Source organism: Molothrus aeneus, chromosome Z (genome assembly GCF_037042795.1).
Source record: "Molothrus aeneus isolate 106 chromosome Z, BPBGC_Maene_1.0, whole genome shotgun sequence".
In the NCBI taxonomy this organism is placed as follows: Eukaryota; Metazoa; Chordata; class Aves; order Passeriformes; family Icteridae; genus Molothrus; species Molothrus aeneus.
In genome coordinates, this window is record NC_089680.1 from 17,027,365 (window position 1) to 17,052,299 (window position 24,935).

General features: G+C 35.8%; 1 protein-coding gene across 1 annotated transcript in view; it reads left to right on the plus strand.

Moving 5' to 3' along the window:
- The window catches only part of FANCC (FA complementation group C), a 74,907-nt gene that overhangs the window by 8,491 nt on the left and 41,481 nt on the right, over positions 1 to 24,935 (plus strand). The window contains exons 2-4 of the mRNA XM_066569710.1: positions 6,698 to 6,871; positions 8,406 to 8,493; positions 14,193 to 14,287. Of these exons, the coding sequence (XP_066425807.1) occupies positions 6,707 to 6,871; positions 8,406 to 8,493; positions 14,193 to 14,287 (348 nt within the window). The 5' untranslated portion in view covers positions 6,698 to 6,706. The remainder of the gene's footprint in view (positions 1 to 6,697; positions 6,872 to 8,405; positions 8,494 to 14,192; positions 14,288 to 24,935) is intronic.

A 24,935-nucleotide genomic window follows, 5' to 3' on the forward strand; every position in this document is an offset into this window, starting at 1 on the left:
AGGTTAGTACTTGCATATTTTGTGTTTGAAAGTATAGTTGATTGCCTTCTTGCCCTGTTAAGATTCATTATGGAAAGGAAGCAAATAACATATGTAAAATTCAGTGATATCACTCCTGCTTTCACTGTTCTTGTGGGCAGAAGATAAGAGTTAGGTGGATGTGCTGAGATACTATTTCTGCTTTTCCCATTAAAGAGGGTTTTATTCTTTGTTTTTAAGCCTCTTGAAATGGGGTAAATTAGAGGGAAGATCTGCTCCTACAAGATGAGCTATTGGAACCAGAAAGTTTTAAAATTAATTTTTGTGTGACGCAAATAAATGATATTTTTGGGGTCATGAAACCTGATTAATGGAAATCACAGAACATGTTGAGTTGGAAGGGACCCATAAGGATCATCGAGTCCAGCTCGTGGTCCTGAACAGGACACCCCAAAAGTCACAACATGTGCTGAGAGCATTGTCCAAATGCTCTTGAGCTCTGTCAGGCTGGTGCTGTGACCACTTCCCTGGGGATCCTGTTCAGTGCCCAACCACCTTCTGGTAGAGAAACACTTTATCATGATCATACAGTCCTTTTGTGAGGAGAGGGAGATGTAATGTTTTCAGAGTATCTGAGAAAGGGAGATCTTGCATGAATCCCAGCAAAGTTTGCTTCCTCAGGGCATCAAGTCTTCTCTAGACCTGCAGAGCAACAGAATGCAACTGGAAATATACTTCTGCAGTTTGCAATGATACTCAGATGATACCTGTGCAAGAGGTTTAATATATATGCTGGCCTCAAAATTAGCCCTGCTAGGGGCCACAATTGCTTAAACATGAAAACTGAGCTCTTTTTCCTGTGAGACCTGATAATGTAATTCAGAAGGCAACTCTGTTAAATTACTAATTATCAGAGTAAATAGAAGAAACAAATATAGAGTAGCAAGAGAAAAGAGTTGATTACTTTCTCCAGGAGAATTTTTAGTCTAAACATTGAATAATAATGTTAGCCATCTGGTTGACAGTTGTTCAGTTTGCCAGATTTCACAGGTTGCTTAGCCAATATTGATTCCTTTGTTTTGGCAAAACTCTGTCCTTTAATTTTATTTCCAGGGGAAGTTATAGTAGCATGCAATTTGTTTTAATTTGGAAAGTGCGCATGTAGACAGGCAGTTTTCTACAATAGTTGTTTTTTCTTGCTCTAAAATATCTGTAGATGTAGGCACAAAGACAAATAGGCAAACTTGTTTTTATGTAAAAATTTACTAAATAAAAAATGAACACTAATCAACGCTGCTTGTAAGCACACCAGTCTGAAATGAAGATGGAAGTTATTCTCTCGATTCTTCTTGACTGCTGGACTGCCAGTGTGTGTAGATTAGACTTAATACCAACCTATAAACCAGCCTGTGAAGCAAATTTCTCAACAAAGTGTACTGGAAAATAAGATGACAGGAATAAATCGTTTTTATAGTAATAGTTTTTAATTTTCATACTTAAAACTAATAATAGTTTTTAATTTTCACATAGTCTTTACTACTCCTGGGCCTTTTGAAGTTTCTAAAAAATATGATTTTTTTCCTAATAAACTATTTTTAAAATTTATTTTGGGGAGGCTGGTAACAGACTGTCTTTACAGTAGGAAATAAGTTATGTTTGCTCTTACCTCCTATCTAAGTATATATTGAATTTTCTTCTGTTCTTGGCAAGCAGGAGACTTGTCAAGGTGAGGATGAAAAGTATACTTGAGAACAAGGTAAAGAAATACATATTTTATGTAGAGAATTAATAAATGAGAAAGCAGTAGCAATGTTTAGGATAATTGCTACTTTTCAGGATAATTGCTACGTCCATCTTGGCATAACCTCAGAATATCCATTAGGTAGTAAATTTGTGACATGATTATAATAACCTTTGACACCCTGAAAAAGTGAATACTCTTTTGTTATATTACTGTATCAACGGTGCTGTATCACAATCAAGTTAAGGGTGATTAAGGAGTCACATGATGGTATCTTTTGATTATATAATATACTGAAGTGCTCCTAATTGGTAATATTAGTCTCCTAATATCTATTAGAGTAATAAATATGCACAAAAGGACTGTAATACTGCTTTTGTAAGTATTGAAACCCCTTAAAATAGTTTGGAATTTGGAGTGTATATTTATATGTTTTGTTATCTTGATGGTGACTTCTTTTGCTTCGGGCCCTTGGGCCCTGACATCATAAGAGTATTTTTAACTGTTTTCTTATTTTATGTTTTTCCTCATAAGCTAAGGTTGCTGGTGGGTAGGATATAAGAGAGGAGGAGGAAGAGGAGGAAGAAGAGTGGAAAGTAAAACATTTGGAGCACGGAGCTACTTATCATTGATTCGAGGCAAAGTGAGAGCTTTATACCTTGAATACAAGTTTTAGTCATATGTATTTGGAACACTGTGACATAAGGAAATATTGTACCTTAGCAGTACCTCAAAGTTCCTTCTACTTAAAAGGCTTAATTTAAATTTACCAGCTGAATTTACGAGATTAAATAGAAATAAATTCATGAAAGTTTAATTGTAATTTTTGTAAACCTACTAAAGCAAGATCTGGGGACTTTGCCTCAAGATCTGGTAGCAAAAGTTAGTGACTAAAGTGGTATGTTTCAGACACTATCCAGAGAGCTCACTTGAAAGAATAAAATTCCTGGTTAGAAATGCTGCCATTAACTTCTGAAAGGTATAATGAGTACCCTCATACCAGAGCTCCCCAAGGTTCCATGTGCTTGAAAGTATGAGGCCAAGAGGGTTTTCCTGGGGGTTCTCAGAGAAGAGGACTAAAGGCTTCTTTCTAGAAGTAAAAGGTACTATAAGATGATTTACGATAAATCTGGCTTCTGAATTTGCCATGTTGTGGAGAACCCAGTCAAAATGAGAATCAGGTTTTGATTTTTGGCAGCTAAAATGAGTTCTTACTAACTGAAAAGAATGGAAATTAATCCGAAAGAGACTATAGGAATATACTTGTCAGTATTGTAAGTCAAATTATTAATCAAGTATTTATTGTCTGTGATTCCTGTAGCTCTTCCAATATGTTCTATATGATACTAGAACCTGAACATTTAAATTACCTTTGTTTACCTAACAGTTTTCTATTTCTCTGACAAACCATATTCTATATCCTATGATGGTTTTTCAGATGAAATCTGTGTCTCTGGTATGTTTAATTAGGTTATTTATACATTCACAGTATTTATATATACACAGTAGCTTTTCTGTGTGTTTCCCAGTAATGTTGGGATGAAGACAAGAGTAAGCTGTATTAATCAAATTGCTCTTTTCAGGACTAGATGCTACAGTTGAAGTAAACAATCAATAAAATAACTAATTGGAAACTTCCAGTGACAACAAACAAGTACAGCTTAAAAGTCATGCTATTGAAAACAGAGCACTATTGGAAATAGTGTGGAACATGTGGTGTTGAGATGCTGAAAATCTTAATGCATATTAAATTAATCACTTAATGTATATTAATTGATCACTTGATGAATTCTTGATCAAGGATAAATTGAAGCACATAGTAAATGCTAAACAAGGGCCAGTGGCCCATATGAATAACGCAGCAATTCCTCAAAATGCCACTTTATTGTGTTCTTCTGTTGATCTCAGCATAATTTTATAAAAGAGCTGAATTGGTAGTATTCCAAAACAGAGAGCAGCAGTGCCTTTAGCATTTTTGGTGATTATAATTCTTGAAAATCTGCATTCAGCCCTGAGATGAGTTCATTGGATTGGAATATGGGTTCCATTCTCACATAGACCATTTCCTTAAAAGTTGGACGTGGTGATCCTTATGTGTTCCTTCCAGCTCAGAGGATTCTGTGGCTGTGTAATAGTTCCTGTAAGGGATTCTGCTACCGTTGAATCTACAAGAGTAGTTCGTGTCCAAAACTTTACAGAAGAGCATAACCCTTCCTCCTCCCACTTGCCCCAAAAGTGCAAAGATCTTTACATGTCACTCAAAATGGTTATTCAAAGATAAAGAAGTGCACTGAAGATTACATCTTCTCTTAATCACAGGGATCATTTGTTCCTTATTGCTGATATATTAGGATATTTAGCAGTTGCAGAAAATTAATTGCACAGAAAACCACATATATTTGTCCTTTAATCCACTTTGGAAATGCATATAGAACTGTCTCCTCTATTTTTTACCAATAAATGTATCCATGAATTGAGCATTAAATTGCAGCTAGAATTTCTGAACTCTGCTTTAGAAACAGTGCGGTGTTTCATTTTCATGAGAAAATAATGCAAAAAGATCAAGGCCAGGACTGATCCTTCTGAGGATAGGTTCTGAACCCTAGATTGTATAGCTGGAGTTTTTTTGGTCCAGGTCCTTCGTTTGTGCTTCCATGCAACAAGGTGAGGGTTTTGAATAGCACCGAACATAGAGCTGCTTTGTCTTGTGTGTGATTATTGCAAGTCTGTTGATGGGAGAACACTTTTCTCATCTCCAAAATATTCAGATGTTTTAAAGGAGTTAGCTATCAGAAACAGTAAAAAATTCACACTTGCAGTTACCAGCATAAAGAAGAGGTACACTTCTAAGATTTTCTTTCACTTACGATTTGTGCTGTTGTTTTGGGGTTTTTTTAAATAGTTGCAGTACTTAAATAAAAAAAGAAAGAATGTGCAATCCAGTTTATTTAGCTGTATTAACCAGGGAGACAAAACACCTTTCTTATTGGAGAGCTGGGGTCTCAGACTTCTGGAAAAAGAAGAGTGATGGCTGTGCTATTTTGCATACTGAAGTAGTAGAAACAGGTACTCAGTATATTAGATTATCCTGCTTGATTTGCTTTACTTCGATTCTCAGTTAATACTTATTCAACTCATGATTAGCCCCAAAATGCTGGAGTTTTTGTGCTTCCTCTTATTTTTTATTTTTTTTTTCCTTTTTATCTTCTTTCCTAAAAGTTTTAGGAGCCATTTTATTAGGGGATTGATTTTTCAGTTATTTGGTAGGATTGATCTTGTCTGGGAACATCAAGCAGGCTCATTAATTGAACCACATGTGTTAGTATACTTCCTGGCTTCAACTTGTTCTGAGACTTTCTTATGTCCCTGTGGTGATAAAAGTGTTTGATGGCTAATTGCCTGTGGGACCCATGTCGCTTCAGCCAGCTGCTGTGCTGGAGAGTCTCATAGCGTGTTTTGATACTCAGAGGAGATCAGTAACATCTTGGTACTGCACAGGTCCTTTAAGAGCTCTGCTGACAGCAACAGTGGCAGATAAAAAGGGAGTGTTAGTAAAGAACACAAAAGCAGTGGCTTTGCTTACTTGTCTTTGAACAAATTTGGGGCAAATACATATTGTACACTAGCAATCCAACAGCTTAACCTCAATTTTATTTTTCACTTTTTCTTTTTTCTTTATTTTTTCTGGACAGGATCCAAACTCAAATGATAGTTGTGATTCACTAGGGCTTATGTATTTATGTATTTATTTATTTATTTGTTTCTCATAGTAATTAAACAAGCTTGTTAATTATCTTCAAATTTTTGTCTGGCTGAGATTATCATGCTATATAAATCCTGTGTTTGTAAGGGTTAGCTGTATAAAGCAAGCTTGGTTTGCAGGACTGCTGTGGGGGTTCTGGTGTAATTTTTGGTTTATAGCTTGCAAAGATGCATATTCATTCATTTCTGTGGCATCTATGAGTGTCTGAATTTGTCTCCAAGTGGGCAACAATTCATTTCTGAAAATTGCCACCACATTCTGTTAATTGACAGTTGTCTTTACAGTTTTGACAGAAAGAACAATGATTGAAAGGCTGCAAGAGCTCATTTGGTCTTCCAGCCTATGAGACATTTCTTTCAGAGAGATTTAAAGGTTGTTATACTGCCTGCTGTGCTATTCTCTGTCCTTCCGTCAAAGAAAAATATAATAGTAAAGCAGAAAAAAATTGTATGCTGTTTTTTGGTATCTTTTACCAGTGCAGTTTGGTTAGGTTTTAATGTTCTGGCTACATGATAGTGCTTATCCCACAAAAACCAGTTTTTTAGAGTGAAGTCTGCCATAGGATTTAGATCATTTATAGTACAGGTTCCATTCAGAACTGAGTAATATGTACAGCTGCATATGGTTATATTTTTTTCCCTCTTACTTGTATCGTATGCAAGGAGAAACAGACCTGAAATATTAAATTTATTCATTTCAATTAAGGAGAATACTCTTTTTTTCACATAAATGTGAATGATCAATTACAAATACAGAAATTACAGTGATCGAAGGCCTTCTAGTGCCTTTTGTTTTGATTGAGCCTAATCTTAATACTTTCATTTATCTTGGAACAAGCATTTTTAGTTTTTCATCATGCATAGCATTTGAAACAAATGCATGCTCAAATTATTCTAAAATTCTGAATGAACTATTGATGATGACAAATTTGGATAAGAAAAGCCTGAAACACATCTGGGTGTTAAATTTATTCTAAGATAATTTACTGATTACTGTGCCTCTTTTGCTACTTCGTCATGATGGGGTTATTAGTTTAACTTCTTAATATTGCAGATAAAGTTACCAGCCTTATGAGATGTAAACAGACACTCCCTACAGCCCATTCTTGTGTGCACACAAAAAAAGGTGGTATAAATCCTCTCTTTGTATATTTGTTCTTGGTTTGAAGCCAGTGTTCAGTGCTGCCTGATGTGGAGTTAAAATCTTTTTTTCAGGATTGTGGAATGGCTCAGGACACTACAGTGCCCAAACTGAACTTTGAGTATTGGTTGGATAAAGCTATTGAGTGGGGTCAGGCCACTACTTTGGAATCACAGAAAGATGTGTGCCTTCACTTGCCCCAGCTCCAGGAATTTCTACATCAGCTTTATGAAACAATAAAACATTTGGTAAGTGGCTTTAGAAGGAAGAGTGACCTGTTTTGAAGAGGTCCTCCAAAACAATTTGCACCATGTTTTGACAAAACCAGAGGGTAACAGTAGCAAAAAGGTTTATCTTGTTGACCTAAGGTAATACTGGATCAGGGGGGCAAACTGGGGAAACAGTCACAGGTAATGCAAACAGGAGTGTGCTTCCTGTTTCCCTGATTTATTGTGAAAGGGGCTTTTTCTACATGATTGGTTGATGTCAGGTGAAGTTTCCCAGCCAATGCTCTAGCGTCTTAAAAAAACTCTTTAAGTAAAGAAGAATTTGATTCTGGTTGTCAGGTCATAAATTGGATGATTTAAAGGCCTTAACATGCAAAACTGTGACTGGTCCTTTAAATCTTAGGGGGTCTGCTGACATGTTAACCCCAGTGTTTGTTATGGCACACACAGTGAATTCTAGCAGCATGGTCAGATCACTGGCATCAACTGCTGCCTGTTCTGTTTATTGATTTAATTATTGTCTGCACTCTTGAGTAAAAGTAGTTGTTCATGTTTAGTTGCTAGTATATTTTTCTGAGTATCACTTTTTCAGTGTATATATTCAGTATAATTAGCCTTAGAAGTACTGCATTATGGCATAAGGCTTGCTTCTTCTGGAAGTTCTTTTTTTAAAATATTCTTATCTGTAGACTGCAGAGTGAGGTTTGTTTCTGAACTGATTTTAAATGTTAAATTTTAAGTAAAAGGTTTTGGAGGAGTGGAGTTTCTTCCCATATTTGCATTTCTTTCTCCTTAAGAGGGAAAAAGAATGTTGCTACTTCACGTAATCTGAGGCATGGCCTGAAATGGATTTTGTGAATATGGCCCCAGAAAGTCTTGGTGTAGCCCCAAACATGAGACACTGTAAGGAATTTATTGTAGTAGCAGGAGATGCTCATCATCCTTGCTACTTGTATGTTATCTAAGCGCAGCACTGTTTTTTAATGCCTTCATTTATTATATAGTAAAGCTACAAAAATGGAAAAATAAGACTGACTACACAGGATTGTATATAAAATACGTTGTCTATTACTTTTATAGTGAAACATCTTTCTGTTTGGTTAGAAGTTAAATGTCAGTTTGTTACTGGATAGTTATTAAGGAAGTTAATTTAAAGAAAGTAAACAAAAGTAACGAAGTAATTTTATGCCAGATATTAATCTCTTCAGAAACTGTGAGACAGTGTATTATAACAATCAACAAAAATGTATGTTAATTAGGCTTTTAATACAATGATATTGTATACTTGCTAGTTACTGGTACTGATCTGCTGGGTGTGAGGTAAATGAACAAATTTTCTAACATAGTTAACTATTTGGTAAGAAAATTACCTAAGTTTTAACTTATTTGAATGATGATATTATAGAAAATCTACATACCTGCATGTGTTTTGCTTTCAGAGCATTTCACAGTATGATAATTTGGATTGTAATTTACAACAGTGAGTATCATTAACAGTTCTCTTAACCTACTTTTGATGTGCAGTATATTTACTATCTTTTTGCTTGTGTTTTAGCAGGGTCCCACTGTAGCAATCCAGCAGTTCCCTTTAATTGGACAGCTTCTAGGAAGGCTCTGTTGGAATCCTTTTGTTATAGGATATGGTAAGAATGTGTTAAGATATTTCTGCAGCAGTTCCATAAACTTTATTTTGTAGAAATTAGGAAAATACGAGTTGTTGCGTACTATGATTTTTTTTCCATAAAAACACAGCAGTCTTTTTTAATGAAGTAAACTTTTGAGATGAAAAGGCTATCCATGGTGTTTAAAATATATGGGATTCAGAAATGTTAAATTCACTTTTGGATCTAATTAATTTCATGGAATCTTGGCTTGGGACCAGTAAGTTTTAAACCCAGTGAGTGTTTATGTGCATCATGATTTCCATTCTCATTTTTTGCTGTATTGATTACATTTTGCTGGAGTCTCAAAATGTACAAAATGTAGTGCTTCAGATTCTTACAATGGAAGTTTCCTTCTGTGTGTATCAGAATAGACATGTATGCTAAGACAGAAGAAATAACTTATCTGATATGTGTGTTTTGTAATTAGTCTATGTTATGATTGTCTTTGTTTTTATTGAATCCTTAGGATGTATTTTCCCCGTCTCTCCGTCCTTAACTAGTGACAATGCACATAGAATCTAAATTAAAACAGTAAAGTAGTAACATAGGGAAAAGGCATATGGAAAAACAAAATGCTCTTACTGGTGGTGAATATGTGTGTGGATGAGAATATAGAAGAGAAAATAAATTTGGCACAGGAAAACTGTTTGGAGGAAACAGGCGCTCCTTGTGCTATGTCATCAACAGTTCTGATGCATTTTTCAGGAACTGAGATGTTAAATTTTTGATAAATTACTTGGGATCTCATTTAAGCAGAAAACTGATTCTGAGCTTCCCTGTGAGCCCCTTAAAATAACTTTTTGTCAGTCTTTTTCTCTTATTACAACTACAAATAAAAGGGAAAGAAAAGAAAAATTAAATAACATTATGTCTCTTCTGCTTTATGCTTTTTTTTGGGGAAATAGAGAAAAGGGCAAATTTTTTTTCAGCTAGAAGGGCTTTTTAAGTCAAGCACAGCATACATCTTCTGTTTTGGCTTTGTCTTCTAGAGAGCTCCAAGCACAGGCAAAATGAACTTGTCTGTAAAACACATAGTAGATGTGTGTAATGTCAGCATTTCACCTCTGAAAGCAAAATTTGGGAAGGAAACATAGGTTTAGACATAGACCACTTTTGCAGAGCAACAAATGTGTGCTTTTTGAAAAGCCTTTTCATACTTAGAGATCTATTTTTACTACAGAGAGGTTTCCCTTCTAATCATAGATTTTGAGTGTGTTGGTAACCATTAATGTTTACATGCTTTGCTTCAAAGTTTTTGTTTGCAATATGCAAGTCTTCAGATGGTAAGTTTTTCTGAGCTGACAGTATATTGTGTTATAGAAAGTAGCTTCGCTTATATTTCTCATCAGAGTTGAAAGCCATCTCTGTCTGCTTTTGGCTCCTTTTCACAAAAATCCCAGCAGTACATTCTTGGTTTCCTCTACTTCTTTCCTCTTTTTTTGTGTTCTTTCAGCATTTTCTGAAGCTGCAATTTGCACTTCTTCTGCAATTTGGTCACCTCTGAAGTTTGCTTGACAATGAAGTCTTGCTACAGTTTGTTTTTTTTTGTCTCCAAGTGGCAAGAAAACCAAAGAGCTCTACTTGCTCAAAATGGTATCCTTCACTTTAATGCTTAAAGATTTTCTGACATCAATAGACCTGAAGATGTCTGCTTATACATTCCCACCACTTCCTCTTCTTAGAGTCACCTGAGCACTCTTTGGACTGGTGGCATTTTAGATTCAGCAGTTTTTCATTTTGTTTGGCACTGGTTCTGAAGATATTCTTTAAGATAGTGCTGGCTATAGCAGATGCTGACTCTCAAGTGGGTTTCATATAATTTCTCATTTGGATAAATAGCTCATTCAGGCATGTGTCGAGATCAGGCCACCCTCACAGAAGAAGGAACTAATTTTGTTCAATTCAGTCTTTCATACTAAAAAATGGAGAAGGAAAAACAATATAATTTTGCATCATGTCCAAACCACAACACCTATCACCTTAGATGAATGTCTGTTGGTGCTGGAGGCTGACATGGCTGACCACTCAGTGCAGGAAGCATAGTCTCTGAGGGAAAATAATCTCCTCATAAACACTCCTGAGGAGGAGGTGACCAAGTTAGCCTTGTTTAGAATGCTAATGTGAGGGAAGCACGACTGAAGAAAATCTCATGACTGTACTTGTGGTCCTGAACCACAAGGGATACAGGAGGAATTCAGTTTTGGTTATTGGCATTCCAGTGGTGGTGTTTTTTCTGTTTGGGTTTTTTGGTGTGTGTGGTGGGTTTTTTTGGTTTATTTTTGGCAGAAGGGGGGTTAGTTGGGTTTTTTTTGTTTGTTTGTTTGTTTTTATTTGGTTCTTTTGTGGGCTGTGTGATTATCTTCTCAGTAGAACCCTTCTGGTTTGAGTTTTAAGCCCAAATGCCTCGAATCCCAAACTAATACTGTAAATGCTGGGAGGTTTCTTGGTGGCTCTCTATGTCAGTAAATGTGTGTGAACAGGCAAGCTTGAGAATGGACTAATTTCAACAGAAAGTTCAGTTTTAGCTAATCCACATTTTTGTGATATGTTTCAATAAAATTTTACAACAAACTCTAAAAATAATATTTCTGGCTGTGAGATTAGGGTTTTCTTCTGTCTGGCTGCACGGTATTTATAAACTGAATGTGCTTGGGATGATTGAGACTACCTTGTGTTATGAGAAAAACATATCTTTTTGTTCTTTGTCTGGTTTTTTATAGTTTTTTTTTCGTTGTGAGATTGACAGGAAAGAAGTACAAAATTATCATAAAGGTTTGGACTTTTGACTGGTTGGTTGGTTGGAAATGTTTCAGTTCTTTTGTTTGTTTGCTTGTTTGTTTCTTTGGTATTCTTTTCCCTTTTTGTGGTTGGTGTTTTGTTTTTCTTTCTTTCATTTTTTTTCCCCAAAGCAACTTGCAAGCTGTCTAAAATTTCCTACAGAAATTTTTTGTTCGCTTTGTTGGAATACAGCATTAACCTTCTTAAAGGAGTTCTGTAGATAGGTGGTAGATAACCTTTTTTGAGCTGGAGTATCCACCTTTGAGTTTTTAATTTTATTTCTGTGGATGTATTAATTGGTTGTTTGGGTATTAGTCAACCTTTCATGCCATAGTAAGATTAAATGCCTTTGTTTGTATCCTGATAATGCTTTTCAGTGTTCATCATGATGATAGGTTTTCCATTGAGATCACAGTTGCTAGAAAACTGGGAGGAAAAAATCCACCACTAGGTTTTCGATGGCTCTGTGTTTGGTCTTTTGATAGGATTATATTTTGCAGCTGCTGTAATTATTTTAAGATCTGGGCTAATCTTCCCATCTTTCATCCCCTGTTCCAGGGCAGCTGTGAAAACAGTGAACCAAGAGTTTCCCTCAGAGTGTGTCATGGGGTATATCAGCAAGATTATGGGCTCTTTTTCTTTTTTTCATAGATCTATGGGAGGCTACCTCAGTTTTGGTCAAAAAGTAATTTTTTGAACTAGGAAAATCTGAAGTTGTACCAGTTCCTTATTTTTTGGAAACTTTTGACTTATCTATGAGACCAGCATAGATTGGTTTCACTGGGGATGAAGTTTGAATCTATCTGTGTTAATCTGTGTAAACTTATTATGCTAGCAAAGTGTGCCAGCTCAATTTATTTAGGCTTTGTTTTCATCATTTTAGCTTTCATTATACTGGTTTGCATTGTGCATATTGGAGCAATACATGCAAAGTATTTTATAGTATGCAGCAAGTCATCACATGTAACAAAAAATTTTCTCATCCAGAAATCTATTCAAGCAGTTACTTGTATTTTCTTCACAGCTTTTCTTAATTTTTTAAGTTAAAAGAAAACCAAAATTTAAATAAAATTACTTATTGACATATTGTAGACATACACTATAAACTGTATGAGTCAAAAGAAGAAATACTTGAACTATGTATATGTTGTTTGAGATAAGAGGTTTGGAGTTTATGTCTTCTTCCCTTTTTCTGTGTAATTTATATAATTGAAGGGTATGTCAAAAGCCAGACTTCACAATCAGGCAATATTTAGTATTACTAATTAATAATGTTTAAAATCCTTATTTTCCAAGAGGAATTGGCTTCCTTAGTGATTTAGTCATTTAAGTAAATAAACCACTCATTATTTTTTCCTCGCAGGTAAAGTCGTAGTAGAGTTTAGATGAAAGGTGCTTTTGAAGAAGATAGTTGTCTGTTGGTGCTGATGTCTGAATGCCAGTTGGATATGATCGGGATTTAAGAACTTCTGCTGAGTAGTATGCAAGATGCATCCTTTAACTGCAGAATTACAAAACATAGGAAATTATTAGCCTTGTAAAGATCCATATTAAAACAAGTCCCCAAACACACAAAAGCAGAATACCCCAAACTGTGGCGGGTTAAAAGTGTATGCTTGGGAAACCATTTCTATTGCAGAGATGTTAGTCAGTGGGAGGTCAGTAATGGCCTCCAGGTTTGTTGGACATTTATTGAGGAATACTGGTTTAAATCAGTGTTAACATCTTTGGTCACCTGGTGAAAATACAGGCATTACTTAATGGACCTTTTATTTTTTCCTCAGGCTTTCTCAACAAAGCACTTCTAAATAATACTGTTTATTGCATCCTGGATAACAAATACAGAGAAAACAAAAGAATTTACTTGTTCAGCTTGATAATCAAATTGTCTCATAACATAATGTCTAAAACTGATAGTATCACTTATTTGTATTATTTTTAACAAGAAGCTTATTGCATACTAAGTGAACATTATATCTGAACTACATCTGGTTTTCAGAATTTCAATCACACAGTTTTGTTCTGGCATTAAATTCACTGTAGAACATCTTAGTATGTGCCAAAGAACATTAGGGAAAAAGCCACCAAAGCCTATTGAAAACAAAGTTGTGGGAAATACTCATGAGTTAAATGTCTCTTCAGCTGCTTACTTCAGATAATCAGCTCCTCTATAATATCTGTTCATATGAGCAGTGAGAGTTGTGCTCATTTTGTAGTAGATTCTTAAAGAAGAGAGCTAATTTCAAACACTGGGTTAGAATTAAGTAAAACCCAATCTGATCCTTAACAGAAAATTGGAATGGGATTTTTTTGCATTATCATTTAGCTATTCTGCTGTCTGCAGAAATGTCATATTCCTGATGCATGGAGACTTTCTCTATTTTTACAGAGAACTTGGTAATTTATATTCTAGTTATGAATGATTTCATACTTCACAAACTTTAGTTTTTTGTAATTGAGCATACTTGAGTTGTGCAAGCTTTAGACACAATGTAATAAACTATTTTACTACACTAGACTATTGTCTGTTATTAGTGATATTATTTACTGTGTTGAAAGTTCCTCGAAGGTAGCTTCAGGTATTATTTATCTGAGTGAATTACTAGGTCCTGCAAATTTCTTAAGATCATCTAACTGTTGTATAGATTCTGAACACTTTGGTGCCTTTTAAACTGCTGTTGAAGGAAATGATTACACCAGACTTTAATAACTTTAATATAGTGATTAAAGTTAAGTGTGTGGTATGAATCTGGTAGAATAGGAGCAGCATGAGTTGAGGCTGATATTTAGGGCCTGAATTTTGTGGATGAATAGAGATTGTTGTGTGTAATTCTGTCTGTGTTTTGTTTGGGTTTTTATTTTCCCTCTAAGTGTATCTTTATTTGCTTTTTTCCGTGCAGATGAAAGCCAGAAGACTCTGATGTGGTGCTTATGCTGTCTGTACAGCAGTGAACCACAGAATGCTGTGGAACTGAAGGCCAACAGCTGGATACGGGTAAGTGAATGAATTCTTCCCTGGACTGCTTTGAATTAAAATGATGATTTAAAGGTTCTACATCTATAGCATGGATACACTGTCATTCTGTCATTTAAGAAACTGCTCCAAACACAATTTACATACATATTGTGTTGAAGAATATATGATTCTAATTATAACACAGTCAGTCTCATTTTAAATCTGAAAAGGATGAGGTATTTTACGTTTGATAGTTTTGATACTCTTCCTAGATTCACCAAATCTAGTATCCTTGAATAAGGAGCAGCAACCTCAAATCAGAAGGGAAGCAAGTGTTGCTATTAAAAATAAAGAAGCTTTCAATTAGGATAAAATACATAACCTGGAAAAATGTCATGGTTTGTTTAGAAAGCAACTTATATTTGTTCTGTAATTTTTATTCTTTTTTGGTTTTGTTTAATCTCCTGCCTATGAAGAATTTAATTGTGTCTGAACTTTTTTCAAAGACAGTCAGAGAGAGAAGAGGCAGTGCTTGTGTGTGGATTTATATTTAGTGGCTTAATGAATAATGAATATCTAACTTTAGTCCCAAAATTAGAGTTTTGCATGGCACATCTGTTCATATTTTTCGTATTTCCACACTGAATTAACAAAGCGCATCAGCATGTAAATAGCTTGCAGCATATTGATGCTTAATATTTTACATGGCTGACTAATTTGAGGGTGCAGTTCTGTTGTGTCCTTCATTTTTCCATGGCTCCATGTAAAAATGTGGTAGAAAATATAAAGGGAATTTTTAAAAATCTTTTAGTCCTCACAACTTGTGGGAATGTAGCAGCCTAATCAATATTTATGTACAGCTCTGCTAAAGCTGAAGATATTACTAGATTTCTGTAGGTAGATAATTTCTTACTTACTAGTTTATTTTGTGTGTCATATTATCTAGGTATGCATGTAATACTAGGATGTACAAATTATTATAAAATAATTGATGATGATGACAATGCACATTTTTGTTGTTAGTAAACAGCTATTGTTGATATAAAAGCAGTAGTCTTAGAAATAGTATTTGGTTCAAACTGCCCTGTAATATGCAGAAATTTTTCCACCTACTCTGTGTGTTTCAATCACCTGTAATAGCCACTGTAACTTGATGTGTCAAGAGTTAACCTAAAGGTTAGGGAAAGAGGGCATGGAGGAGTTCAAAGCACAAACATATCTTACTCGCTATTTTTATTGTTCAGCACTTACCTGGTTGTCTAAGGTGAATGCAGCATCACATGAGAATACAGCAGTTGGGATTAAAAGAAAGGGTATTATTAAATTGTTTTCTAGAGTTAGTAGAATTTCTTCTCAGTTTTTTACTGCCCAGTGGGTGTCATCACAAAACTTTTTGAAGAAAGTGGTTTTATTTCCCTTTCCTGATCATCACTGTCATTCTAGTCACCAGCAATTGTGGTACAATAAGGACTATCATGCTTGTTTTTACAGAAGAACCTAAACTAAATGTTTTGCTACTCTTGAGGGTTTTCTTTTGCCATCTGTGATAATGATTTATATTTTAAAAAACAAACAAAATACAAAGTCGTATCTGATTAGAAAATTACATTATTTGGTCAAGTTAGTGTTGAATCTCTTCGTCCCCTTGTTTTAATAGCTGTGTACATTAACTGTGACTTTACACCTTGCTTTTTTTCTTGGATCTTTAGTGCATCTTTAGCTAAGATCATTGATAGCAGGGCTGATCTCAAGACTTTTGTTTTTAGCTACTAAATTGCATTTTCAAAGTTGCAAAAAATGTATTTAATGTTGAATGTGTTTAATTCTGGCTTACTTTTTAACTTTCCTGCCATTGTCATAGAGAAGCTGTGTTGTTTTTAATGGCAAGAAGGGTAGCTACCCACTTGAAATGCATTATTACTACATTTCTGAAACTAAGAGTGTGCGGGTCGGTAAGTTCTTTAAAAGAATAAAATGTGAAAAGAAATTTAGTGATATTTAAATAAAGTGTGCGATGTAGACTGTTCTTAGGAGTAGATGCTACTTAAAATGGTAGATATTTTTTGTTTTGTTTATGACTCTGAGCCTTAGTGTTGGAATCCAGGTTACACAGGTCTTTTGTAAAGCCAAGCACAGCACAGGAAGCCAAGATGCATGCTGCCACAGATGTCTCACTAATAAAAACGATCATGACCTGGTGAAACCAGTCTCTAGGAAAGTTACTTAGTTTCTCCAGCTGGCCTTCTCTGAGCAGAGATTTTTGGAGCTGTGAAGTATGTATGGTTTTAGAATAGACTTCTCTGTGATGTGGCTAGAGCAGCTTCCTTTCACTGCACATTACTCTTGAAATCACATTGCTGCAAGTGAAAGCTTTTTTGAAGGAGGTTTCCTTTTTATTAACTTGGCCACACCTTCTTCTGTGCTCTCAGTTTATGAGCTATGGTTATGAATTGTTTATGTCTCTGGAATTTATTTCTAATACTGCTTTTCTTTTGAAAATCTATATCTTATGCATGGCCATATCTATCCCCATCTTTCTTATAAGCCCCTTTTAAATACTGGTAGGCTGCAGTAAGGTCTGAAGACCTTAAAATAAGACAATTGTATTTGCTTCTTTGTCTGTTTTATGGGTAGAAGCTTATGTTGTAGGATACATGGCTGACCTGTATTTGCTAAAATATAGTATGCTGAATATGTGAGGCAAAGTTCGAAACTGGATGCTGTTGTTTGTAGAACATAGTAATGACAACATTGTTGCCTATTATGATATTATTAGCATGTTTGCTAACTTAGAAACAGTGGTGTATATTTTTATATACCAGTAGATGGCATTCTTCCTATCACATACAGGTACGCATATACTAATTTTCTATTGATATGTATGCAGTTTTCTGTTTCACAGCATTCTAATAAATACACTTCCAAGGAAAACTGAACATTTATTTTAATAGTAGTCTCAAATTTAGAAGCCAACTTCCCTGCTGCCCTTATTGTGGGGCATTCTTTCGACTCTTTGTTTCTAATGTTGATTGCAGTAATGAGAATTGTGCGTTAAGATTCCCGACATTTTTGGCAACAGTTCAGGATCCTCACTAATAAGAAAATTAATTTCATTTTTTGCTGTATTCACAGTGCTTTCATTTGAGCTGAGTTTTTAATTTTTCTGCCCATAATTTTTCCACAGATGTAGAAGAATTCTACCTGTGTTTTCACTTTCTTTGATAGTGACTGCTTATTAAAATTTGGGGTTGTAGCACTTAGGGCTTTCTATCCAAGGATGTGTTATATTAAAGAGTATATGTGAACAGTTTACATGTGAACACCTCAAACCTTGGTTCTGAGGTACTTACAATGAAAATCTCACATTGCAAATAGCTTGAGTAAAAAGAAACAGCTATTCCTTTTCTCTCACTTCCTCCTCCTCTCACTGTTGTAAATTTACAAGTAGTATTCTGAACAGCACAGGTTTTTCTGTATTTCCACTCCTTTGTTTTTCCTATTTTCCTATTACATGGTTTCCTAGTAGCTCATTTGTATTATTAAAGGACAAACTAACCAATCTGTTCTGAGTATCTGTAGCATGTCTCTCATTGTATTTCTTGGTTTGCTGCTCCCATGTTTTCATTCATTCGGTAACCTCTTTTTAAATTGCTGCTGCTTTCACGAGTTTATTTCCTGTGGGTGTGAGACTTTCCCCGTGATGTGGGGAACAACAAGCTGCTCATTCTTCTGTGTGTGGCCTCTGGTTAGGAGCCAGCATTCCCTGGTGCAGCAGCACGGGCACGGTCTGCTGCCGGAGCCGGCGCTGCTCGGAGCCGGGAGATGGCGATCTCCGCCCTGAGCGCTCGCCGCTGTGTGCCCCGTGCATCCCTGCCTGCACAGGGCTCTAACTTGGGTGCTGCTACACCTAATGCAATGCTGTGGTGGCCTTTCCCGGGTGTTCCTGCATGTGTTTTGATAAAAAGGCAGTATCATACGGTGGGTTGCTGATAATTTGTTAAACTTGCTGTAGAGTGGCCTGGGTTGGAAAGGTCCCACTAGACCACGTTGCTCAGAGCTCCATCCAGCTTGAAAACTTCCAGGGTTGGGGCATTCACAGCTTGTCTGGTAAACCTGTGCCAGTGCTTTACTACCCTCACAGTAAAGAATTTCTTCTAAATATCAAATCTAAGCCTACTCTCTTTTGGTTTAAATCCATTTCCTCTTGTCCTGTCACCACATGCTCTCATAAAAAGTCTCTCCATCTTTCTTGTAGACTCCCTTCAGGTGCTGGAAGGCTACAATTATGTCACCCCAAAGCCTTCTTTTCTCCAAGCTCACCCCAATTCTCTCAGCATTTCCTCACAAGAGAGGTGCTCCATCCCTCTGATCATCTAGGTGTCCCTCCTCTGGACTCTCTCCAACAGGTCCATGTCCTTCCTGTGTTGGGGACTGCAGGCTGGATGGAGTGTTCCAGGTGGGGTCTCACCGGAGCAGAAGGTGAAAATAAAAACTGGGAATTAGTTCTTGTACATATACATTGTCTTCAGCTATTCTGTTTTGAAAGTTTTCCTTTCTTAGTTAAAACTAAGAGCAATCATTAAATAAGCATGTCTTATAAAAAAGGAAACAAGAACATTTTCTATATTTCCTGCTGCTAATGGTTGCCTGTTCTGGAGGCTCTTCTGAACACACAAGAGATTCTGAATAATTACAGGCTAGTGTCCCTTTTGTCATATTGCATTTTTTATGTTTGGAGTTTTTTAGGTTATTCCGACAATTTATGATTGGTTAAAGCCTTGAAGCACTGGAACAATGTATTTTTAGAATTTTTATTGTTATGCTATGCTATTATTAATGTTCTTAACATTCATGAAAATTTTAATCCAATTTTTCATGCCACATAGGCATGAAAACTTCACCCATATGGAGAGGGTGGGAAATGCAGACTTTAATGTCATTTCTGAGTTGATAAACCATCCTCATAAGCCATCAGAATTGGGTCCAACAAACGCCAATCTTACAAACTTAAAGGCTGACTTACAGCCAATAGATCATAGTGTAAATTAGAATTTAGAACAAGTGGTGAGCTACATGTTAGCAGATATAGACCAAAGTTGTGATTGGTTGTATTCATCAAGCACCAATTGGACAATCAGAGCCAAAAGAAAACGAAAAAGGTTATGTCAGTCAAAGCTAAAACATGGAAAAATTGAATACTAATTTTGTCAGGGCCACTTATCAAAGAAAATCTGACAGAGAGGGAGGAAGAAAGGTGAGCTGAAGGGGCATGCCGATCTAAAGTACCTGATGGAACTGAATAACTTTTGCCAGAAGCTGGGACAGTGGACCAAAAAAAAAAATATTCCAGTTCAGTAGAGTAGTACTCAAAGTGCAGAACAAACCTGGAGAGGCCCAGATATTCTGTGACTCTTTCCTGAAGGCCACCTGTTCTGTAGAATAACTTGTGTGTTTTTTGGCAATATACAAAGCCAACCCAAGACCAATGAAAGATTATTCATTTAAATATATAAGAAGAAAATATGTGATAATAACACACAAATGGAAGTTTCTGGCTGGTGCCAGATATTAAGCTTTCTATAACATCAGGCTTGCTTTTAGAAAAACAGTCCTAGTTCAGCCCTCACCACAGGGAAAGCTGCATATAAATAAGTGCATGTAGTCAGAAGCTTCAAGTAATTTCTGAAAGAAGCAGAATTCCTGAGCTAAGTGAAATGAGCACCAAGGGTTTTGCACATTCATAACACACATGGAGAAGAGTAGAGCAAGACAGATTGTACTAAGAATATCATGCATATGGATGCACTGTATAAAAAGTCTTCTGAATATCCTTCATCAAGTGGCCTGAACCATCCTTAAGTGTACTCTTGTGCAAAGCTCTTCAAGACGCAATATGTGCAGATCTTGAAAGATTTTCAAAACATAATGGAATAAATAATTTATGAAGAAGAATCCTCACTTTTGGTGACCATCTCTGCAAATAAAAAAACCCAGAGATGGTATCACTGCAGTCATGTCAGTTAAAATGGGAAAATTCTGCTGTTTGTGTCATGGGCTTAACATAAACAAAAATAAGAAATCCTAATCATCCACTGACCTCAGTTCATGCAGTAAGATGCTTGTGTGGTTTCTTTTTTCTTTTTTTTTTTTGTGAAAATAGAGCTTCATCTTAAATAATAGTAATCCAGTTGAGGCCAAAAGGTCAGTAAATAAATTCAGAAATGGAAGACTTTTCAGCTCTTAATTATTGCATTTACGAAGGTAAATTCAGACTCTCAGCAGAATTGCCTTTGACTGGAAAATTCAATAAGCATTTGGTGAGGCAAAATGTAGATATAGGTCAACTCTTAATCCTTGTAAGATCTGAGGCTATTCAATAGAGAGGCTAATTGAAAAGACTTGTTAGTGACACCGAGTGAAATTGAATATAGAGCAAGTCCAGTGGCAATCACCAGGGTCCGCAGTGAGTCCAGTGACTGCCACACCAGGCCCACAGGGATGAGGCAGGCCCAAGGTTTGGCTGTGAAGTCATGGCCAGGGTTCAGGTATATGGCCAGCACAGGCACGGCTGCAGCGGAGCTCAGGCAAGGCCCAAATGCCTTGAAAGTGTCCCTGCCCATGGTGGATGGGTGGGTTGGATTTAGATCATCTTCAAGGTCCCCTTCCAACCCAAACCATTCTGTGATGCTATGTAGGATGTACATGGAATTGGAATTACAATATTCTCTTCTTAGGTAAAGAATGTTGATTTGATTTTGGGGCAATATACTTGCCATCTTTCAAACTCATTACCTACTATTTTTTTTTTATGCACGCTTTGTCAGATTGTTAGGAAAACATTAGAAATTGTTAGGAAAGGACAAATGTTAGAAGTAATCCAAACATAATGTAAAGAGCTTTTCTCTTCTTTTCCTGAAAGATGTTCTTTTAATAATTAACTCTTATAGAAGAAAGTCTTCAAGTTCACATTTTTCTAGGAGAAAGGAATTTCAGGTAATATAAAGAAAATATCTAGTGCTCAAATTAGAGTGAACCTCAATATCTGTTCTTTAGTTTGCTTTTTTATGTTAGGAAGAGCCTAAATCACTTGTGAATTGTCATTCCACAGGGGATATGGGCCCCAAGATCATCTGATGGAAGACTTATTAAAATAGTGTTTGATTTATAATAAAGGATGTCTCTATGAGATAAGAGTACTACTTTAAGGACATATATGGGTAATATGTCTATTAAAAGGCTTATGAGTTGCTAGAGGACATACTGAGAAACATATATTTTCCTTATCTAGACAACTTTGAAAGAAGGAGATTAAGAGCTGAACAGAGATATCTGAGTTAAAATATGAACATATTTCACCTGCTATTTATTACTGAGAAAGTTAAAGGAGAGAGAATCTGTGTCATAGAGCATAGGTTTTAGCAGGGTTTTATTACAATACATTTCTGCTCTCCAAAGGGAAAACAATTTGAGTAGTATTTGGACTAAGATTAATTGTTGTTTTGGGCTATTTCTTACCTTTTTGATAATATCACTGCAATATTTTACCATGATAAAACACAAAATAATCAGAAGGGAATGTCAGTGTAAGAGGGATGGGAAGGCGTGGAGCAGGGGATCTGGTTTTCCCTGGCAGTTGTGGGGAGTTGGACGTCTGTGTTCCAGGAGGCATGCATCCAAGAGACAAATGGAAAATGTTAAGTCTCCTGGAGGCCAAAGTAGTTCAAAGTTACTTAATCACTTTCTGAGACTCAGTTTTGTGGTTTTACGGATCTTATGGCTTTTTTGGTATGTTTGGAAAAGCGTTGTCATTCCTCCTCTAACCTGTGCAAATAATCATCAGGAGCTTTGATCACTGCAGAGATCATAGAGTGTTCCTTCAGATGAAAGATGTCTGATGGTGATTAAAGTATGTATCTTGTTTATACTTTTTGTATTAATTTTTTCTGTGTTTTTCACTGGTCCTACAGGAGTCTTTGTAGCAGTTTTCCTCAATCACTATATATGGAATTTACCCTTGCCTTCCATCAACGGCTTGTATGTAAGAGGGTCTAAAGGTATTTCCTCAAAGTGGTCTGGAGTGCTTGGAGATAAATGGGCTTTTACTCAGTCCTTGATTGTTTTCATTCAGCCTTGCTTGTGATATATCCTTTTTCCCTCTTTTGCTAGGTGGTGGCACACTGCTTAGTGCAATATCTCATAGTTACAGCCAGTAGACAGTCTGTGGTTTTCACAGGAGCATTTGCAGCCAACTCCTGGTAAAATTGTTGAAATGGTACAGGCTGCCTGTACCATTTGTTAGAGAAGAGTGCAATAACAGCTATGTGTTGTGCACAATAGTGTTGTACTGCTTGATTTTGTGTGATAAAACACAAAAAAAAAATCAAGAGAATGCATGTAGTGTAAGTTTTGAACTCCTTTACCACTTAATGCAGAGATCAGAATTCAAAATAAAATTTCTGCTTAGAGAACTGCTACTTATTTTGGTATTTAGGACTTATTTTTTTATTTTCAAAGTTGCTATTAAATATTCACTATTAAATATTCTTATAGAGGAAGGGAGCAGTTATAGTCATAGGGTCATCAGAAATATACAGTGGATGTAAAAACAATATTAAGAGATATATTCTGATATATTAGTATTTTCTAGATACATGTCTTATCTAGAATTCACAGTTTTTGTGCTTCTAAGATCTGATGCAACATCTTAGCTCATTGTGAAGATTTGGGGTGAATGGGTGATGTGTCAGACTGTATCTTTAAGTAGTTAGGTTAAAGTGAATATTTCAGTGGTAGATCTGCTTTCTCTGTGTCACTGGCTATCCTGTAAGGCAAAATGTTTTCATAAACTTTAAGGAGAAGTATTTAAAGTATCCAGTTTTCAGACCATTTGTGTGCATTAAAAATAACTTGCTGTTCAGGTTCAATGGTTTTCTTGTTGGACAGTGCTTACACTGGGGTCTTGCCACAAGATGCAACAGATGCAATAGATTATAAGAAGACGGCTAGTATAATAATTACAGCATGGAACAGACTGCTGGCAGATACAACAACGTAGCATTCTCTTTAATCATAGTGCTTCCCATAGTGTGGGTGGCCACAGGCTGCAGACGTTTCAGTCAATCCCTTCTCCATGCAACAGTGGTTGTAAAAAAGAGCTGAAGTAAACAGCATTCCACAGACCATTAAGGGGTTTTAATTTTGAAAAAATATAGCTTTCCATCACCCCTCCTTTTGGCTGCTTGCTTCTGTCAGCTGTTACCTACCAAATCAGTTTTGCTTGAACTAAATTGTATATAATGTACTATCTATGGGCTCTTTAAAAAGTTTGTTGTACTCTGTTGCGGCTTTTGTTATTAAAATATATATTACTTTAAAACCTTTGTTGGTTTTTGCAGCAAGAAAAAACCTCTGGCCTTACATTGAATGCTGTGTTATGTTAAATTTAAAAGCTTTTCATCTTTTTATATTCTCCTGATTTTTTTTTCCTTCAATGCCCAGTGTGGTTTTGCTGTTTCTGTAAAATGCTTTATTTTCTCCCTAGCCATTAGCACAATACCTTTTCTCCAACCATAATGAAGGAGAACTTTTTTGTGTTTTTTTAACCTTGTGGCCAGTTTACTCCTTTGAAAGTTGATTTCCCTCCTTGATATTTGACATATAGTCATTTGGAATCTGAGTTTAATGGAATAGATTTAAGCAGCTAAACTTGGTGTCATGAAAATTGTTACATAGCATTTACAGGCCTTTTTTGGAGTGTGTAAATCAGCTGCAGTTGAGGACAAATAATTTAATTTTATTTTTAAGTGCATGTGCATGAAAGGATATATTTTGATAGATGACTTTTTACATTGTAATTAGCCATATGTGGAATCAAGTGTGTGAATGAGCTTGAAAGAAATGTCTTTTAAGTGTCAGTGAGTAACAGATAGTTCAAAGTGAATGTTCATTTGAATCAAAACAGAGGACAGAGGACTTACGTGAGATGTAGACATGTGTTTAAGATCTGACATAATTAATTAAAGCCTAATGACTTAATGAACTCTTAATGTGATAAGAGACTTTTCAAATTTTAAATTGCTAGCTAAAATTGAACTTTAATAATCAAGTTGGCTTGCTTTGCAATGTGTACCAAGGGAGTAAAGAGCGAATCAGGCACTTTTCTCTGTCCTTTGCGCGATTAATTTGTGTTCCAGATACCAAGGACTTTATCCTGTTGAAGTGAGTGTACTTCCTAAGGTGTACACACCTTAGAAAACCCACATCTCATAGCAGTATTTGCTTGAAATTTGACATATCTGCCTCTTAAACTTGCTAATGTACAGTTCTGTTAAAGGTTGAAGACCCCAAGGGTCTTAGGTATGGTTAAGTATGGGTGAGGGGAAATCCTGCATTGAAAATGGGAATTGACCGATGAATCAAAGATGAGTAATTGATACAGTGATAGTATATATTTGAGATTTCTAGTAGAATAGGTTCTAAAACAATTTATTTCATAAAGGATGGGAGAGTGATAAAAGATGTTAAACTTATTCATACAAGAAGAGACTGGGGCTGGATCTGTTTAACATGGAAAACATTTTAGAATGAAGATTTCTCCATATACAGGACAGAAACTATTTCTAATACTTATTATCTTGAAGTTTTACTGATTCACTGTCAATATTTTCTTTTTCTGTTGTTCTTTCAC